Source organism: Gopherus flavomarginatus, chromosome 1 (assembly GCF_025201925.1).
Source record: "Gopherus flavomarginatus isolate rGopFla2 chromosome 1, rGopFla2.mat.asm, whole genome shotgun sequence".
In the NCBI taxonomy this organism is placed as follows: Eukaryota; Metazoa; Chordata; order Testudines; family Testudinidae; genus Gopherus; species Gopherus flavomarginatus.
Window position 1 is genome coordinate 6,704,376 of NC_066617.1, and position 20,621 is coordinate 6,724,996.

At 47.8% G+C, this 20,621-nt stretch overlaps 1 protein-coding gene across 5 annotated transcripts in view; it reads left to right on the forward strand.

Annotated features, from left to right (window-relative positions):
* The window catches only part of NRF1 (nuclear respiratory factor 1), a 126,703-nt gene extending 107,557 nt beyond the window's left edge, over positions 1–19,146 (forward strand). For 3 of the 5 annotated variants that reach the window (XM_050936886.1, XM_050936889.1, XM_050936890.1), the window contains exons 12-13: positions 1,900–1,980; positions 17,184–19,146. In XM_050936886.1, the coding sequence (XP_050792843.1) occupies positions 1,900–1,980; positions 17,184–17,347 (245 nt within the window). In that variant the 3' untranslated portion in view covers positions 17,348–19,146. The remainder of the gene's footprint in view (positions 1–1,899; positions 1,981–17,183) is intronic. The other 2 variants (XM_050936887.1, XM_050936888.1) reach the window with 1 other exon arrangement.
* Positions 19,147–20,621: the final 1,475 nt, after the last annotated feature.

Below are 20,621 nucleotides of genomic sequence, written 5' to 3' on the forward strand. Positions count from 1 at the left end.
CACCAGGGTAATCCTGATAGCTCCGGCGTGGCCACGCCAGCATTGGTACACGTCGCTCCTGCACATGTCAGTTCAGGCTCCCCTGATGCTGCCCCTCCTCCTGGACCTGATCACGCAGGACCTGGGCTCCCTCCACTGTCTGAACCTTGAGTCCCTTCACCTCACAGCCTAGATGCACCATGGCTGAACCCGGTGGAGTTGCAGTGTTCCCAGCAGGTCAGGCAGGTGCTGCTAGGTAGCAGGAAACCATCCACTAGGGCCACCTGCCTGGTTAAATGGCAGCGCTTCTCCGTATGGTTGGGTCAGCGGGTCACGACCCTCTGGGGGTACCAATTCCCACTGTCCTTGACTATTTGCTTCACCTAAGACAACTGGGCCTCTCCCTTTCCTCCATTCGCGTACACTTGGCGGCCATATCCGCCTTTCATCCGGGAGAGGGGGGTGCCTCAGTGTTTGCGAACCCACTGGTTGGGCTTTTCCTCAAGGGTATGGACAGGCTTTTCCTGCATGTGCGTCAGCCGACCCCTGCTTTGCACCTGAACCTGGTCCTCTCCGCCCTCTCGGGGCCTTCCTTTGAGCCTCTGGCTTCGTGCTCCCTGCTGTACCTATCGTATAAGACTGCCTTCCTGGTGGCGATCACCTCAGCCCGACGGGTGTCGGAGCTTCGAGTGTTAACGTCAGAGCCCCCATACACAGTCTTCTACAAGGACAAGGTCCAACTTAGACCTCATCCGGCTTTCCTATCCAAGGTCGTTTCGCAGTTCCACATGGGCCAAGATATCTTTCTCCCGGTGTTTTATCCAAAACCACACTCCTCCAGCAAAGAGCGGAGGCTACACTCCCTGGATGTCCACAGGGCCTTGGCTTTTTACATAGAGCATACCAAGCCGTTCAGATGCTCAACTCAACTCTTCGTCACAGTGGCAGAAAGGATGAAGGAGCTCCCCGTCTCCTCTCAGCGAATCTCTTCGTGGATCACGACCTGCATCCGGGAATGCTACCGCATAGCTAAGATCCCTGTCTCTCCGGTCACGGCCCACTCCACTAGGGCACAGGCCTCCTCGGCGGCATTCCTGGCTCAGGTTCCGATTCAGGAGATTTGTAGAGCGGCCACGTGGTCCTCCATCCACACATTCTCATCTCACTATGCCATCATGCACCAGGCGAGGGATGACGCAGCCTTCGGGCGTGCAGTTCTACAGTCAGCAGTGATCTCCGATCCCACCTCCTAAAGTTAGGCTTGTGAGTCACCTACTTTGAATGGACATGAACAACACATCTCGAAGAACAACAGTTACTAAAAGGTGGGTTACCGTTTTTTCAAATGTTGTTTAGATCACAAGTGGAAATGAGCAGCATGGGGCACGGGTCACTTGCTGGAAGATTCTCTGCACCTTGAAGTCTTTAAACCATGATTTGAGGACTTCAATGGCTCAGACATAGATTTGATATAGGAGTGGGTGGGTGAGATTCTGTGGACTGCGTTGTGCAGGAGGTCAGACTAGATTATCATAATGGTCCTTTCTGACCTTAAAGTCTGTGATTCTGTGTTTGGTCTCCTAGTCTCCATTTGCCACATCTCTCTCTTGCACAAAAATTGGCCAGGTTTTAGCAGACTTGCGGTCCCTGCTTGAGAGAGGCCCCAAATTAGCATCTTAGGTAGGGAATGAGTTACACAGGAGCAGAGCCACATGAGGAAAACGTACACAGAGTATGCGCACACTTTGCGTCTAACTCAAGCTGATCTGAGTCTCCTTATTCAGCTCCAGATTCATCCTCCGCATCCTATGGAGGTGAGGGAGGGAGGAATAGGTAACTTAGCCGACAGGGTCATAAACTGAGGATTTGAAATTGGTTTCCCATGGAAAAAACCGATTGCTTCTTTGTCTCCTCTCCTAGCCCCTCTTTTTTTATCAAGTAAGAAGAACATAAGGTTTTTACAGATACATCAGAACAAGGCCAAAATGACAGAAGAGGAAGGTAAAGGCTCAGCATTTCAGAATACAGGAATATTGTTAAGATAAAAACACCTTTTTAAAGTGCTTCCTGATGTTACTTACACCATCTGAGAGTATTAACTGAAGGAATTTGCAGTCCCAGCTTGTGATGAAGTATACAGACCACAGTGACCAGAAAGGGGATAATCAGAGCCTCTGGCCCCAGACAGCCCCACTCAATGCACCTGTACAAGGTGTCAAGCCTGGAGGCAGGAGAGAGGAAAAAGGCAGCTCAGTGATGGCTGACAGGGAGAGGGAATAGACCTTCTGAGCTAGCCCTGTGAAGGAAGGAAGGCCTGGCTGGGGCTGGAACCTAACTAGAGCCTCCTTGGGACAGGTAGGCCTGGTACAGGGCCTTTTTGTCTCTCATAACTAGTTTGGGCTGCCCTTTGTTTTGGGACCAACAGAAGAATAAGCCAGGCCAGAAACTGTTAGAAAAGCCCAGCCATGGGCTACAGTAGGAAGCAGCCCAAATATACTGCAGGGGGTCTGAACAGACCTTCTCTGCTTTATACAGAGCCCCGGAGGCTGCAACCCAGGGTAGAGGGTGGGCCTGTGTTCCTCTACTGGGGCAGGGGGCATGATGAACTTGGGGCCAAGGGCTGGCAGCCCAAAAAGCCTGAAGTTGGGCTGAACCACTGGCATGCCAGAAAGGGTGGGACTGTTACTGACCTGGCCGAAGAGCCAAGTCACAGGAAGAGGCAGATCAGCGCAGGGAGGGGGCACCGAAGGAGAAGAGCCCCTGCATCATGCCCAGCCACGAGGGAGTGTCTGTGGTGAGTAGACTCTTCCACATAGCTTGGCAGAGCATGCCCAGGGCTACAACCTGCTCCACCCATGAACAGATGCTCTCAGGAGCCACAGAAGGGGTATTTTGCCACAATCCACAATTGCTCCCAGCTTGTGGATCTGTGCTTGGCCATGGCAAAGGACCGCATATTTGGATGGCTTGCTGGGGCCTCTGCATTCCCCCCCGTCCCTCAAAAAAACCAAAGGAAAACAAAAAAACAGAGACTCTGCAGGAGATACTTCCACGGGGACAGGTCAGTCCTCTTCAGTACTTGAGACTCAGTGGGCTGGCTCATCCTCTCCAGCCAAGGATTCTGTAGGGGTAAGTCCAAAAATCTCCCTGCCCGATCCATCCTACATTGCAAAAGCTCCAAGGCTATCTCCTGGGTTCTCCAGTGGGTAATAGTCACTTGGCAAGGAATCCTTGCTGACTCTCTTCCCAAGAGGAAGATCTGAGCTCTTTCCTGGATATACGCCTCAAGCATCTTTTCCGATTTCATATTGGACAAAAGGGGCTCAGGGCTCCCTCTCTGCCATATCTCTGTGATTGGAAGCCCCAAGTGATCATTGTTCCCCTCCCAAGAAGGCAAAAGAAGAGTAAAAAGGCTAGAAAATATAGAAAAATAAAGCCAAAAAAATCTTCAGCTCTTCTCCTCCTGAGCTCTAGCTTCTACCTCAAAGAAGGGGTATTTTTGGCTTTAGATCATGTTAATCCCAGGCCAGAAAAGGTAGAAGTTGGCCGATTGTAGCAGAAGGTAAATGTGTAAAAGAGCAACTTAATCTCAATACACACAACAAGCATCCGCTCTCAACAAGAGAGTGGAGGAAAAGACAAAGGCCAGAACTTGAAAAATGGGCGTCTAAAGTTAGTCTTCTCAGTCCACATTTATCAACAAATACACAGCCTGATTTTTCACAATACCGAGTAGCCAGCAGCTCCCATTAACGTTAACTAAGTTAAAATTAATCAAGAAAAGGGTCAAGCCTTGTATGCGTGGTTCTTTGGAATCCTGGCCCATGCTATGTTAGTGATGCAGAGCGTAAGGTACCGGATCAGTCCCTATTCAGTCTTTGAGCTCTTAGAGAAATCCACTTGTGTGGTTGTTATGAATGAGCTGAAGGGAGCACATTGAAGTAGAACAAGATGAACCAGGATGGTGCAAAGGGTTAATCACTATGAGTTTTAGGAAACATTTGGCAGCTGAATGGCAGATAACACAGGTGACATCCACATAGGTAGTTTGATGTGCATAGCTGTTGAGGGAGGGTCGGGGGGGCAGAACTGTTTAACTACGGTGGCTGCAATGCTGCTGTAATCTCCTTGGGACCCTTGCAGTTTGTTGGAGGAAGATGTAACATTTTTGTTTGCTGTTGTGTTTGGCTAATGTTCCATGGAAGAGTCAAGACTAAAGCCTCATTATATTAATTATAATTTACAGGTTGGTCTCTGGGGCTTCCCCCTTCATACTCATGCTCCATCCATAAGATGCCCCGTTGCACCTCAACATTGGTGTTTACACATGTAAAATTCCCTACTTGTTGGCAGACCTGTTATGCTCTGTTGTGCATCTTTGAGAGAGTTGATTTTTTTTAACATGATTAGACCAGGATGACTCCTCCAGAGACACATGATGATGTGATGGCAGGTTTGAGGTCACAAAACAGAATAAAGTTTGCAAGTCCTTTCAAACCATGCTGAGTGGAGCAATTTTCATATCCAGTGTCTGTGAAGTGCCTTGGGATGGCTAGCACTAGGGTCTGACTATTCAGAAACGGGGAGCTCAGCAGTTTTTGCAGTTAAGATCCTGTAGAGCATCTCAAATTTAGATCTCCCAAAATCGAGATACCCTAAATCACATAGATGAACAAGTTTTGTTCGGGGATATTCAACACAGCTTTTGTAAAAGGAAATCATGCCTCAGCAATCTGTTAGAATTCTTTGAGGGGGTCAACAAACATATAGAGAAGGATGATTCAGTTGATATAGTTGGATTTTCAGAAAGCCTTTGACAGGATTGCTTACCCAAAGCTCTTGAAGGAAACTAAGTAGTCATGGGATAAGAGGAAAGGTCCACTCATGGATCAGTAACTGGTTAAAAGACAGGGAAACAAAGGGTGGGAATAAATGGTCCATTTTCACAATGGAGAAGGGTTAAACAGTGGAGGTCCCCCAAGGATGCGTACTGGGATCTGTGCTGTTCAACATACTCATTAATGATCTGGAAAAAGGAGTAAACAGTGAAGTGGCAAAGTTTGCAGATGATACAGAATTATTCAAGATAATTAAGTCCAAAGCTACTGCTAAGAGTTACAGGGGTATCTCACAAAAGTGGGTGACTGGATAACAAAATGGCAGATGAAATTCAACATTGATAAATGCAAAAGAATGTGCATTGGGGGGGAAAGTCCCAACTACACATATATAAAGATGTGTTCTGGATTAGCTGTTATCTCTCAAGAAAGAGATCTTGGAGTCATCATGAACAGTTCTCTGAAAACACAGTAACAGTCAGAAAGGCTGTCAGTGTTAGGAGCTATTAGGAAAGGGGTAAAAAATATGACAGAAAAGTATCATAACGGCACTATATAAATCCATAGCACACCTACACCTTGAACACTGTGTTCAGCTCTGGTGGCCCATCTGAAAAAGGATAGAGTGGAACTGGAACTGGTTCAAAGAAGGGCAACAAAGATGGCCCACAGTATGGAATGGCGTCCATATGAGGAGAGACTAAAAAGATTAGGGCTGTTCATCTTAGAAAAGAGATGGTTAAGGGGGGATATGATAGTGGTTTATAAAATCATGAATGGAGTGGAAAAAGTGAATAAGCAAGTGGTGTTTATCCTTTTCCCACAATACAAAACCCAGGGCCCACGCCGTGAAATGAATAGGCAGCAGGTTTAATACAAACAAGAGGGAATACTTTTTTATACAACCTACAACTAACCTATGGAACTCGTTGCCATGGGATGTGGTGATGGCCAAAAATATAACTGGGTTCAGAAAAGAACTAAAGTTCATGGAGGATAGGTTCGTCAGTGGCTATTAGCCACAATAGTTAGGGATGTAACTCCATGCTCGGGGCAAACCTAAACCTCTGACTGCCAGAAACCAGGAAGGGAAGACAAGTGGATCTCTCTAAATTGCCCTGTTCTGTACACTTCTCCTGAAGCTCTGGTACTGGTCACTGTCAGAGACAGGATACTGAGTTAGATGGGCCATTGGTCTGACCCATAGAATCATAGATGATTGGGGTTGGAAGAGACCTCAGGAGGTCATCTAGTCCAACCCCAGCTAAATCATCCCAGCCAGGACTCTGTCAAGCCAAGCCTTAAAAACCTTTATGGATAGAGATTCCACCACCTCTCTAGGTAACCATTCCAGTGCTTCACCACCCTCCTAGTGAAATATTTTTTCCTAATATCCAACCTAGACCTCCCGCACTGCAACTCGAGACCATTGCTTCTCGTTCTGTCATATGCCGCCACTCAGAACAACCGAGTTCCATCCTCTTTGGAACCCCCCTTCAGGTAGTTGAAGGCTGCTATCAAATCCCCTCTCACTCTTCTCTTCTGCAGACTAAATAATCCCAGTTCCCTCAGCCTCTCCTCATAAGTCATGTGCTCCAGCCCCCTAATAATTTTTGTTGCCCTCTGCTGGACTCTCTCCAATTTGTTCACATCCTTTCTGTAGTGGGGGGCCCAAAACTGGATGCAACACTCCAGATGTCTCCTCACCAGTGCTGAGTAGAGGGGAATAATCACTTCCCTCGATCTGCTGGCAATGCTCCTACTAATGCAGCCCAGTATGCCATTAGCCTTCTTGGCAACTGTCATAAACAGTGGTTAAGGGTTAATGTCTCTTTTACCTATAAAGGGTTAAGAAGCTCAGTAAACCTGACTGACACCTGACCAGAGGACCAATAGGGGGACAAGATACTTTCAAATCTTGGTGGAGGGAAGTCTTTGTTTGTGCTTTTTGTTTTGTTCGTTGTTCACTCTTGGGACTAAGAGGGACCAGACGTACACCCAGGCTCTCCAAATCTTTCTGAATCAGTCTTTCATGTTTCAAAATTGTAAGTATAGCCAGGCAAGGCAGATTAGCCTTATGTTTGTTTTCTTAACTTGTAAATGTGTCTTTTGCTGGAAGGATTTTTACCTCTGTTTGCTGTAACTTTGAATCTCAGGCTAGGGGGCAGGGAGTCCCTCTAGGCTATATAAATCTAAGTACCCTGTAAGCATTTTCCATCCTGATTTTACAGAGATAATTTTTACCTTTTCTTTCTTTAATTAAAAGCTTTCTTTTTAAGAACCTGATTGATTTTTCATTGTTTTAAGATCCAAGGGACTGGGTCTGAACTCACCAGGGATTGGTGGGGGGAAAGTGGGGGGGATGGTTAATTCCTCCTTGTTTTAAGATCCAAGGAGTTTGGATCTGTGTGAAGCCTCTCAAGGCAACCCAGGGAGGGGAAAGTCTGGGGGGAAAGATGAGGGGATGGTTAATTTCTCCTTGTTTTAAGATCCAAGGGGTTTGGATCTATGTTCCCCAGGGAAGGTTTTGGGGGAACAGAAAATGTGTCAGACACTAAATTCTGGCTGGTGGCAGGTTACCAGATCTAAGCTAGTAATTATGCTTAGAAGTGTTCATGCAGGTCCCCACTTTTTGTACTCTAAAGTTCAAACTGGGAAAAGAAACCTTGACAGCAACAACGGCACACTGTTGACCCATATCCAGCTTCTCGTCCACAGTAATCCCCAGGTCCTTTTCTGCAGAACTGCTGCTTAGCCAGTTGGTCCCCAGCCTATAGCAATGCATGGGATTCTTCTGTCCTAAGTGCAGGACTCTGCACTTGTCCTTGGTGAACCTCATCAGATTTCTTTTGGTCCAATCCTCCAATTTGTCTAAGTCACTCTGGACTCTATCCCTACCCTCCAGCGTATCTACCTCTCCCCCATCTTAGTGTCATCTGCAAACTTGCTGCAGGTGCAATCCATTCCATCATCCTGATCATTAATGAAGATGTTGAACACACCCAGCCCAAGGACCAACCCCTGGGCACTCCACTTGATACTGGCTGCCATCTAAACATCCAGCCGTTGAGCCCAACGATCTAGCCAGCTTTCTATCCACCTTATAATCCATTCATCCAATCCATACTACTTTAACTTGCTGGCAAGAATACTGTAGGAGACTGTATCAAAAGCTTTGCTAAAGTCAAGATATATACTGTCCACCGCTTTCCCCATATCCACAGAGACAGTTATCCCATCATAGAAGGCAATCAGGTTGGTCAGGCATGACTTGCCCTTGGTGAATCCGTGTTGACTGTTCCTGATCACCTTCCTCTCCTCCAAGTGATTCAAAATGGATTCCTTGAAGACCTGCTTCATGATTTTTCCAGGGATTGAGGTGAGGCTGACCGGTCTGTAGTTCCCCGGATCCTCCTCCTTCCCTTTTTTAAAGATGGGCACTATATTTGCATTTTTCCAATCATCTGGGACCTCCCCCGAGCCCGATGAATTTTCAAAGATAATGACCCGTGGCTCTGCAATCACATCAGCCAACTCCCTCAGCACCCTTGGATGCATTGTATCCGGCCCCATGGACTTCTGAACATCCAACTTTTCTAATAGTCCTTAACCTATTCTTTCGCCACTGAGGGCTGCTCACCTCCTCCCCATACTGTGCTGCCCAGTGCAGCAGTCTGGGAGCTGCCCTTGTCTGTGAAGACCAATGTAAAAAAAGCATTGAGTACTTCAGCTTTTTTCACATCATCGGCCACTAGGTTGCCTCCCCCATTCAGTAAGGGTCTCCGTTTCCCTGACCACTGCCTTGTTGCTAACATACCTGTGGAAACCCTTCTTGTTACCTTTCAGCTCCCTTGTTAGCTGCAACTCCAGTTGTGCTTTGGCCTTCCTGATTCCACCCTGGCATGCTCAAGCAATATTTTTATACTCCTCCCTAGTGTTCTGACCAAGTTTCCACTTCTTGTAAGTTTCCTTTTTGTGTTTAAGCTCGCTGAACATTTCTCCGTTAAGCCAAGCTGGTCGCTTGCTATATATATTATTCTTTCTGCACATTGCGATGGTTTTGTTCCTATGTCCTTAATAAGGCTTCTTTAAAATTCAGCCAGCTCTCCTGGACTCCTTTCCCCCTCTATTAGCCTCTCAGGGGATCCTGCCCATCAGTTCCCTGAGGGAGTCAAAGTCTGCTTTTCTGAAGTCCATATTCTGCTGCTCTCCTTTCTTCCTTTTGTTAGGATCCTGAACTCGACCATCTCATGGTCACTGCTGCCCAGGTTGCCACCCACTGCTACTTCCCGTACCAATTCTTCCCTGTTTGTGAGCAGCAGGTCAATAGGAGCATGGTCCCTAGTTGGTTCCTCCAGCACTTGCACCAGGAAGTTGTCCCCAACACTCTCCAAAAACTTCCTGGATTGTTTGTGCACCAGTGTATTGTTCTCCCAGCAGATGTCAGGGGGATTGAAGTCTTCCATGAGAACCAGCACCTGTGATCTGGAAACTGCTGTTAGTTGTCCAAAGAAAGCCTCATCTACCTCATCCTCCTGGTCTGGTGGTCTATAGCAAACGCCCACGACGACATCACCTTTGTTGCTCTCGCTGCTAAACTTAACCCAAAGACTCTCAACAGGCTTTTCTTCAGTTTCATCCTGGAGCTCTGAGCAGTCATATTGCTTTCTTATATACAGTGCAACTCCTTCACCTTTACTCCCCCGTCTGTCCTTCCTGAACAGTTTATACCCATCCATGACAGTGCTCCAGTCGTGTGAGTTACCCCACCAAGTCTCTGTTTTTCCAATCACATCATGATTCCTTGACTGTGCTAGGACTTCCAGTTCTTCCTGCTTGTTTCCCAGGCTTCTTGCGTTTGTGTACAGGCATCTAAGATAACTAGCTGATTGCCCTACTTTCTCAATATGAATCAGGAGGCCTCTCCTGTTGCACCCTCCTCCTTGTGTTTCCTACTGGTATCCCACTTCCTCACTTACCTCTGGGCTTATATCACCGCCCCACCCGCCGGTGAACCTAGTTTAAAGCCCTCCTCACTAGGTTAGCAAGCCTGCCTGTGAAGATGCTCTTCTCTCTCTTTGTTAGGTGGATCCTATCTCTTCCTAGCAATCCTTCTTCCTGGAATAACATCCCATGGTCAAAGAATCCAAAGTTCTCTCTCTGACACCACCTGCGTAACCATGCATTTACCTCCACTATTCGATGGTCCCTACCTGGGCCTCTTCCTTCAACAGGGAGGATGGACAAGAACATGACTTGTGCTTCAAACTCCTTTATCCTTCTTCCCAGAGCCACGTAGTCTGCAGTGACCCCCTCAAGGTCATTCTTGGCAGTATCATTGGTGCCCACATGGAGAAGTAGGAAGGGGTAGCGGTCCGAGGGCTTGATCAGTCTTGGCAGATGCTCCGTCACATCCTGAATTCTAGCTCCAGGCAAGCAGCACGCTTCTCAAGTTTCCTGGTCTGGACAGCAGATGGATGACTCTGTCCCCCTTAGGAGGGAGTCCCCATCCACCACCACCAGTCTCCTCCTCTTGGGAGTGGTGTTCATGGAACCCCCTATCCTTAGGACAATGCATCCTGTGCCTTCTGGTTGATGGGGTCTCCTTCTGATCCCTTCCCTCAGATGACTCTTGCAAACCATTCTCTGCCTTTGTACCTATGCAGAGAGCCTGAAAACGGTTTCTTACCTCTATCTGCATTGGGGGTACATGGATTCTCATCTTTCTTCTTCTGGAGGTCACATGCTGCCAATTTCCTTCCCCGTTCTGTGCTGCCCTCTCGGATTCTTCTGCATGCTGTGCCTTCAGTACCAAATGCTAATTTCTATCCAGAAAGTCTTCATTTTCTCTAATGCAACAAAGAGTTGATACTTGCGTCTCTAGTCCTTTAACCTTCTCTTCCAATATGGAGGCCAGCTTGCACTTTGTACAGACAAAGTCGCTTCTATCCTCTGGGAGAAAGACAGACAAACATGGCACATCCTGTGCAGGTCACTACAGCTGATCACTCTTTACAGGGGTGTAGCCCTATAGAGTCTTTAGTGCTAGCTTGTCTTCTACTCTGATCATGTTTGAACATTTCCTACTGAGACCTCTGGGGAATAAGCAAGTATATCTCACCCTGAAAGAGATGAGAATTGTACCAGTGTACTGATATGGCCTGTAGTCTTGATGATGATGTATTATGTATTCCTGCAGTGCCCACAAAGTGCTAGACACTGTCCGTACACACAGAAAGACTCCATCCTTGCCCCAGAGAGCTCATAATCGGAGACCAGCAACAGAGGAAGGGGTAAAGCAGTCAGCTTGTGTAAAAATAAATACAGCCGCTCCCCAACGGCCCTTCAGTCTCGCCATTAGCAATGGGCTGATTTCACTGCCAACTTAAACTCAACATAGCCAAAGGTGACCTCCTTGTCTCCCTGCCCACCCAGCACCTTCCCACTGGAGATAATGGCTGAGAACACTACCATCCTCCCTGTCACTCAGGCCTGTAGCCTGAGCCTCCTCTTTGAATATTGCAACTTCCTTCTCGTTTAGTCCATACAAAATAGAGTTGGTAAGATGATTTGCCTGGCCTGGCATTGTCCGTATCTTGCCCTCTTTGTATCCCTCTAACCAGCTCCCGTTCCTTCACTACATCAAATTCAAGCCGTTGTTCCTACCTGTAAGGTCCTGCACAGCTCTGTTCCTTCCTACTTATCTACTGTAGTGTCCTGGCGCAGCACCCCATTCCCCTGCCAGTGATGCTGGCCTTTTCCTGCATCTCCCACAGGCTCCTTTGGGCTTGTTTCCAGCCTGCCTTTAAAAAGTCCCCTCTGAACTACTCCATAAAGCACTATCCTTCAAGACCCACTATCGCAGTGATAGCGCAGGTAAATGCAAGTGGCGAGCTGAAGGGCCAGCAGGGACAGCTGATACTGATTTGATTTATTGGTTTAGATTTTATCATTTATTTCTGAAAGTTTGTCTCTAAGCCGTCTAGCTGTGCATACAGCTGGCCTGTGTACATGGATCTTATAACCATTCCTGTTCTTCCCGTTTATTTGTGTCCCACAGATTGCATCTGCTTGTCATTTAGACTGTAAGCTCATTGGGGCAGGAACACGCTCTCATTATGCTTAGTCCCCAGCCAGATGGGGTCCTGATCAAGACCGGGGTCTTCGAACCCTCTCCCAGCGCAAATAACATAGATAACATGACAGAAGTGAGTCTTGAATGAGGATTTGAAGGAGGGAAGCGGAATGGCTGGAGACCATGTTGTTATAGCTGCCATTCTGCTCTGTCACACCCCTCCTCCGACCCCTTCCAAGTGAATAGTGGTGGGCGAGGTCTGGTTTCAGGTAGAAAATCCCTTCACAAAGAGGAGTGAATGTATGTCCCTGCTCCATCTCCGCACTTGCTTTGAAAACCTGCTTCTATTGTCTGTGCAGGTTCGTGCATTATTAATAATGTTTGTTTATAGGCCTTCACCTGGCAGGAGCCGATCTGAACTGTGTGCACAGCTGAAGTGCAGCATTGCGCCATGGGGCCCTGCTGTACCCCACTCATACTTTGGCAAGAAGCTGTATGATGCTACCTGCCTTCTGGCTCTCTCAGGAATAGCCATATCTCCTTCAAGGAGTTGTCCCCTTTTTGCCCATATTTGTATTTGCACAGCCTCAAGAGTTTTGTGTAAGGGATTTCCTGTTTAAATACAGTTGAAAGGATCCGAAACCCATGCTTTAGATTAATATGTGCCAGCTAGATTAGGGCTAATCAGGGTCCAGATCTCAGCAGATGCAGCACAGGGACAATCCTAGACATCATTACGGTGTATCTGCAGTATAATGGTCTCTCTCCCAAGGGTGATCATCTCTGCTTTAATGCACAGCAGACTTTACAGCCCTCACCCGTCTCCTTCCTCGGTTTGTTGCCACTCCTGTCAGAAAGGCTTCTACCTCAGACGCTGAGGCGATTTAGTTTAATCCCATGTAGAAAGGATCCTCTCTCTCACGGATAATTCTCTGCTGTGTCGAAGGTGGGGCTGGGCTTGACTACACGCCTGATCTCAGGAATCCATCCTTCCCAGAGAGACTGATCCCATTCACTCTTCCCCTCTCAGTAAAGACCCTTTCTCTGGCTGGCAACATCTGTATCCTAGTGTGCGCCAACACTCTCCTCTGTACATCGCAGCGGCATCAAGCTTTGTAACCTGGAGTGTTCCCTGGCCAATACGAGAGAGTCAGGCCCTTGCATTGTGTGGAGTCTTTGGAATATCACTCCTAAGTAGGCCAGGAGACCCATTTGGCCAGTTGGCACAATGGAGACCAGTAAGTCCAGCTGCCTGGAGTGGAGACCTGCCAGCTTCTTTTGTCTCTGGTGGGTGCTCAGGTTCCATGCTGGCCTAAGGCCAAGCTTCCAGGTTGCTGCTTGGCTCCCCCACAAATTGAAGTCTGCAAGGTTTTCTTGACACGTCCATCTAAGACTTTATTTTTTTTAGGGTGCTATGTGTGTGGAAGGAATGTCGGCTCAGATGTAAGCCTCCACAGTCTCCCTTTGCAAATATATAACAATCCCTGGTTCCTTCTGCAGTCTGCTGTGTGGGGCTCTGCAGGTGTCAGTCATATGGGGTGGTACCAGTGGTTACAATAGGACCCAGGGAAGCAGGTCTCTTCTCTCTATTCCAGATCCTGCCACTGACTCGCTGTGTGACCTTGGGGCAGGTACTTAACCCCTCTGGATCTTTCTACCGTCTGTAAAGTGGGCAGACAAATACCTCCTTCCTAGGGGATTTGTGAGTCTGAATTGTTAGCAGTATGTGTTGAGATCTTCAGTATTACTGAACTCTCTGCCCTCTCAAACCCTGGGGCTCCCTCCTGGCCAGCATGATTAAGACATACACTTTTCTATCTGCACAAAAAGTGATGCAAGGACACAGAAACACATTCTACTGCCTCCTGTCATTAAATAGTGTCCTCTGGGGACAGAGGTCCTGACCTTGCCTAGTGAAATCTGAGTCAAATTGCCCAAACAGGATAGTGGTTTGACAGTAGACTCCTGTGTCTGGAAAACCTGGATCAAAGATCCAGCTATCCAGAATGATTTGAACTTGGTCTGAGTAAGGGGCAATTCTGCACTAACCATGGGCATAGACTTAGATGATCTAAGAAGTCATTTCCTTTGCTAATTTCTAGGATTTCAGAGTCCAGCCAAAGCTGCTACAACCTTCTCTGGCTCTGCCTTGCATCCAAGTGCACGTACCACGGTGTTACTGGAAGGCAAGAGGCTGCACCTTTATTGTAATTATTGTACATCACTTAATCGCCCAAACTGCACGGAAACCTCTGGGGCCTTAATACATTTTGTTGTTGCCTGAGCAGTAAACTAACCTGAATTTGTCATACCGCATCACAGGATTATTCCGATAGCATCAGAAGTGAAACCTGAAGCTTTACTGACACGTAATTGGACCTTAAACCGTAGCAGTGTAAATGATCATGAGAGCAGGAGTCAGAGAAAAGCTGATAGGAAGCAATGGGGTTTATTTCGGAGCGGCTGGTGGCAGTTCTGGGGATAAAGGGGCAGGCTGACTGGTGCTCTGGGAACGAATGACGGTTGTATAGTGAATTAGGCTGTTGTCTGCAAGACTCCTGCCTTTCTCGTTGCAGAAGTTGGAAGGTGTGTAGTGAATGAAGCAGGGGACTGCAGGAAGAGAAAGGATGGTCTCATGGTGAAGGCAGTTGACGGTTGCCCTAGAGAATTGGACTCTCTCCATGCTCTGCTGCACAGTTCCTGAGCAGATCACTTAAACCAAACTTGTCATAAAGCAGCCACTACCTGTGTGTGCCTCATTTTCTGAGTGCCCAGTGTGAGACTCTTGGAGCCAGATTTACAGAACTGCTGTGTACTCACAGCTGTGATTGAAGTTGATTGGAGCGAGCTGTGCTTTTAAGATAGTGATATAAAATTGCTAATTACTCTGACAAATCAGGCCCTAGACATCTAAAGTTGGAGACACAAAATGGGGGTGATCTTTGATAATTTTGGCCTTAATCATTCAGTTTCACATCTGTAAAATGGGTATAAATACCACCTTACCACACTTACCTCATTAATGTGTGAGAAGCACTCAGCCATTATGGTGAAAGCGCCATAGAAACGCCCATGAGTAGATGAATAATTTTGTGTTCAGAGCATGATTTGAACAACGAGGCCTTAAACAAAACCTCAGGCAACACACTGAATGTGGCAGATAAAAAGGGATGTTGAATAACTCTCCATTCACTGAAGGAGGCAGGAGTCCCGTGGAAAAAATAGTATCTGAGCATGTAATTGAAGACTGTATCATAATGCACATGGATAAGAGAGCTGAATTCATGCTCCACAGGCACCAAGCTGTGTCCACACACTGAGTTACCGGCTAATTTCTGTGACCTTGCCCAGCTTTGATCCAGACTCTTCCTCTCTCTTCTCGCCTTCACTCACGTTAAGTCTAAATTCAGTACTAGGAACCTTATCCAATCTGATCCATGAGGCAGCTTGGGACACAACACAGATGATAGATTTTTTTTTATTCCATGAACGTGTTCCTTAAAATATGAATGAAAACAGCTTTGCTGTTGTGACTGGGCAGGGCTGGAGAATTTACAAGCAGCCTGGAATCCTTGTACTAAAGTGAGAGGCTCAGGGAAGAAACTGACCAGCCCGGTCTCATTTTCTCAGCTGAGTGAAATGCAAGCCGTTAACACAGCCTCAACTGGGAAGTAAATTGCACTGTTTTAAAATTGCTTTGGGTTTAACAATGACAAGGTGTTTGGCTACTGCCGAAGTCACTTTTCCGCTGCTCCAAAGGGATCTCCCCCTCCCTTCCTGAATCCTATACTAGCCTTCCCCTCCGCTTCCACTTCTCGAATACCACTCTTGCTCTGGCCAGTCCCTGCTCCCGTCCAGTTCCTAGGTCCCCATCGCGTACTCTTGCCTTTATGCCTTTGCATGGTCATGTGTGGACCAGCCTCCCAGGCAGTGTGCACAGAGCTCCCGTGCTCCTTGGAACCAGCCTGTTCTTCAAGGCATTGCAACGCCAGTCACCCGCTTCTCTTGCATTGTAGCACCGTGGGCCCTTACAGCCTTTCAGGACAGGGACCCTTCTCCCTGCATGTCCCACCATGGACCCATTGGAGTCCTGCCTCTGGAATACTGTATGCAGGTCTGGACGCCGTATTCAAGAAAGAGGAATTTCACCTGAAACCAGTGCAGAGAAGAGCTACTAACATGATCAGGGGAAGGAAGGGCCTGTCTTAAGAAACTGGAAGAGCATGGCTTATGTAGCCTAGCAAAACGAAGGTTGAGAGTGGATCTGAATGCTCTCTACAAATTCATTAAACACCAGGGAGGGTGAAACGCTAGTTAAGCTAAAGGACAGTGGTAGGCACCAAAACAAAATGGGCATAAATTGGCCATGAACAGACTCAGACAGGAAATTAGAAGAAGGTTTCTAATCATCAGAGTAATGAGGTTTTAGAACAGCCTTCCAGTAGGAACTGGGTGGGGACAATTAGTTTTGAGAGAGCTGGACAAATGTAGGAGTGGGATTGTATGACAGGGTTCCTTATGATGGGTGGGGGCAGGGATCAGCAGCCCATGGAGCCCCTTCCACTTTGTGTTTTATGTTCCTAAAGCTCATCTGGTCACCTGTGGAGATAAGGAAGGGATTTCTTCCCCCACCTCCCCCCCCCCCCCGCCCATTTGTATTCTGTGGTTGGGTGGGGTTTTTGTTTTATCTTTTTTGTCTCCTTCCTCTGAAGCACCAGGGGTGAGCATGGCTGGAGTTGGACACTGCACAGGGAGGGTCAATGCTGTGAGATGTCACCAAGCATTCTCCCTCTTGCATTCTTAGCCAGCTGGTTCTTGTTCATATATCCAGGGTCTCACTGATTGCCATATGTGGCGGTCAGGATGGAATTTTCCCCCCAGGTTAGATTGGCAATGACCATGTGTGGGCTTTACCTTCCTCTGTGGCATGGAGTGTGGGTCGCTTGCTAGGATCATCAGGGCATATCTGCCATTGCAGGGGCCCTGGGCACTGATGCATCTCGGTCCTTCCTCTTTGTCTGTGGCACACAATAGTTTAGTCTCCTGTGGGCTGTAATACTTGGATCTAATGTGTGGGTGCTGGGTTGTGCTCGTGGCCTGTGATAGCCAAGAGGAGACACTAAATGATCTGGTCCCTTCTGGCCTTAAATTCTATGATTCTTGGAGCTACGTAAATAATAGCAACACATGTGGGATAAAAGATATATCAAAACATGTTTGAGTCCTTTGATTTGTCTGGTTGAAATGTCTGAATGATCTGCAAATCGCATCGCCTACTTTTGTCTCCGCAGGGCTCGTCCAGATCCCCGTCAGCATGTACCAGACGGTGGTAACCAGCCTCGCCCAGGGGAATGGTCCCGTTCAGGTCGCCATGGCTCCCGTTACTACGAGGATAGCAGACAGTGCCGTCACCATGGATGGTCAGGCAGTGGAGGTTGTGACCTTGGAACAGTGACGCTGCTGCCATGGCAGGATCGTGATGATGTTTTTCCTCGTCTCTTACGTGAATAATTTTTTTACGCCTCTTCAGAGATGCAATCAGGTGGCATTGAGTCTCCTAGCTTTGGAAGCAAAGGTTTCGTTAACCTTTTTTTAAAAGGAAAAAAAAATAGCAGAGGATGTGTATTAAGTCCATTTTTATAGTGCCGCGCTGATCTTGTGGGAGTGGAAAGCCAATTTGTAATGGACTTTCATTCTGAGGAGATTTAAATCAAAACACAACCCCCCTCTCACCCACCCCCGCATGAAATATCTGTTAGAATCAGGGCAAGATGGGAAGATTGCCACCTCCCATAGGAAGCGGCTGTGCCCTTGGCTGGAGAGAGTTCCAACAGCGTTGCTGCCTGCCAAGCCAGCAGTGAGTTCTGCAGTGGCTCCCGGGGTCGGCCCCTCTGCCCCGTCACTTTGAGAATTAGATTTCAAAAGAGAGCGCGAGAGAGAGAGTTTGGAAAAAGTCTCTCCTTGGGGGAGGCGCATGCGCCACTGTGTAGGGGCAGCAGCGGCCTTTCAAAGAGATAAAGCTCCTCAGAGGACAGCAATTGATCACCCCGCGGTTCCCGTAAGAGAAGAAAACTCTGCCGTTGAAGCTCTTGAGAAATTCCATGGAGAGTTGCCCTCCGACCCCATGCCCCTGCCTTGCTCTCCTGTAATCCACCCTCAAGACCTGCCCGTATCTTCTCTGCTGTTGAAATGTAGCTGACTTTTAGACCCTTCTCTTTATTATTTCATGTTTGTAAATTTAGACTGCAACGGAGAATCTCTTGGGGGGCCTTGGCTGGGGCACTGCGGCGGGGGAAGGTGGTTGAGAGAGTGAGGAGTTATTGACTAAGGCAAATCCTTCCTTCCCCTGCATCTCCCCAGGGCTTGTTTTATAACAGCCCCGTTGCTGAGAGGTACTTGGAGTTCACCTGAGCTGTCTGCCACTGGTATTAGCAGAGCTGGGGTAGGACTGTATGAAACAGGCGATCCCCTATCACAGCCTTGACCCGTCCTGGAATAGCCGGTCCCCATGCTGTTTCCTTGTTCAGTAAACGTGGGGGTCAAACTGCCTCCTCCCATAGCCCCCTGCCCCAGTTTGTGTTCCACGGGTCCCGCACCTGTTTCTGCTCTATGCGCATCTCCAGCACGGCTTTGCTGCGGCGAGTTTTTTTTTAATCTACTTCATGAGAAAACCTCTAGACAGAAAAACGCCTGGTGTGTTTTCAGTGGCTGATTTTACTTGACTTTCCAATGGGCCAAACCTTTGCTTCCCCAAAACAACAAACACTGCCCCTCCCCCAGGCAAGCTCCTCCCTTCTTTTCGCCGCGCCTTCCCTCGGTGTGTGCAATTGTGCATGGTATTTAATTTTTGTTTATTTTTTATTTTAAGTGGCCATTTAACAAAATTCTCCATGTCTTGCTCCGCCTTCAAGAAAGTTTTCAGATTCTTGTATTTACTTGTTTTATATGAAAATATCAAATGTTCTTTGTATATGTTTTTCTGTACTTTAAGGAGAGGAGGGAAACATTTTCCATAGAAACAGCCCTGCTTTTCCGATTTATTTTTTTTAACTATTATTTTTTATTGTCGTTGTGAAGATGTCCAGTGGCTTTACCGTCGGTGTTTCTTTGGCAATGAAATAACGTTCTTACAGTCTCAGAAATTCTCCCCAGAAAAAGAAAAAAACAGTCAAGTAGCAGAGCATGGAATACCTGTTGTTTTCCCATTCTGTCTATTCTTGCCTCATTCAATAAATTGTTACAAATGTGTCTGCACCTGGAGGCTCTTATTTGCAGGTCTTTGCCCAGTTTTGGTAAATGAAGAGAAGATGGTTTTAAGAGGGAGACTGTCAGGTGGTTAATGCATAGGAACTTTTTTTTTTTTACTTATTTGTGCTGTTAATATCTTAGGGCCTCTCCCTGCAGACTTGACTCAGATGCGTAATCCCATGGACTCCAATAAAACTATTCAGCTGAGTAGGGCTATGTGTGGGCATAAGAGTCTGCATGATCCGGGCCTTAGATTATTAAGTGAATGTTTGTTTTTTAAACCCACTTGTTTACTCTTTTTGCACTTCACTCAGCTTGAACAATGAAATTGGACAAGTCGGCCTCACTTTTTCATTCATAGTCCCTTTCAGGTTCCAGACCAGAATTGGGCAAACTGCGGCCTGCGGGCCACATCTGGCCCACAGGACCGTCCTGCCTGGCCCGGGAAGCTAGCCCCTGGCTCCTCCCTTGCTGTCCCCCCTCACCCACAGCTACGCCACCGTGCGGACAGTGGGGCTGTGCGCTCCTGCAGAGCACTGCGGCAGCGTGTCTAGCTCTGGCCGAGCGGCGCGGCTGCCAGACATGCTGCTCTGAGCGGCATGGTAAGGGGGCCAGGGGTTCTGGGGGATAGTCAGGACAGGGAGCAGAGGGTGGTTGGATGGGGCAGTCAGGGAATGGGGAGGGAGAGTTGGATAAACGTGGGAGTGCCGGCGGGGGGGGGGGGCTGTCAAGGGGCAGGGGTATGGATAGAGGTCAGAGCAATCAGGGGACTGGGAGCAGGGGAGTTGGATGGGGGATGGGGTTCCAGGAGGTAGTCAGGGGTGAGGTCAGGAGGGGGCGGTTAGGGGACAAAGATCAGGGGAGGTTGGACAGGTCAGAAGTTCTGAGGGGGGCAGTCAGGAGGCGGGAAGTGGGAGGGATCAGATATGGGGCGGGGGCCAGGCTGTTTGGGGAGCCTTCCCTACCCAGCCCTCCATACAGTTTTGCAACCCCAATGTGGCCCTCGGGCCAAAAAGTTTGCCCACCCCGGTCTAGCCCCATGCGCTAGCCTACGTCAATGGTGTTGGGAACTCGGACGGTGAGTTGTTCAATGTCATGCTAAGGCTTTGGCTGAGAGGCACTTTTTGGAGCAGACATTAAAGATCCCACAGCACTTTTTTGGGCAAGGTCATGGAGTTGGCCCTAGTGATTCGTTAGTTAATATTTATAATGTACTGTCAGATGAAAATTGTAAGTGTTAAGTATGAATTAGAGCTTCTGTCCTAGCCAAGTCCCAGTTGGAATAATTACGTGTCTCCTACCCTACCAGATTTACTGGTACTTGATTCAGACTAAATGTGGAAATTCTTTAGATCAGGGGTAGACAACCTACGGTACCTGTGCCGAAGGCGGCATGTGAGCTGATTTTCAGTGGCACTCACACTGCCTGGGTCCCGGCCACCCGTCTGGGGGGGGGCCTCTGCGCTTTAATTTAATTTTAA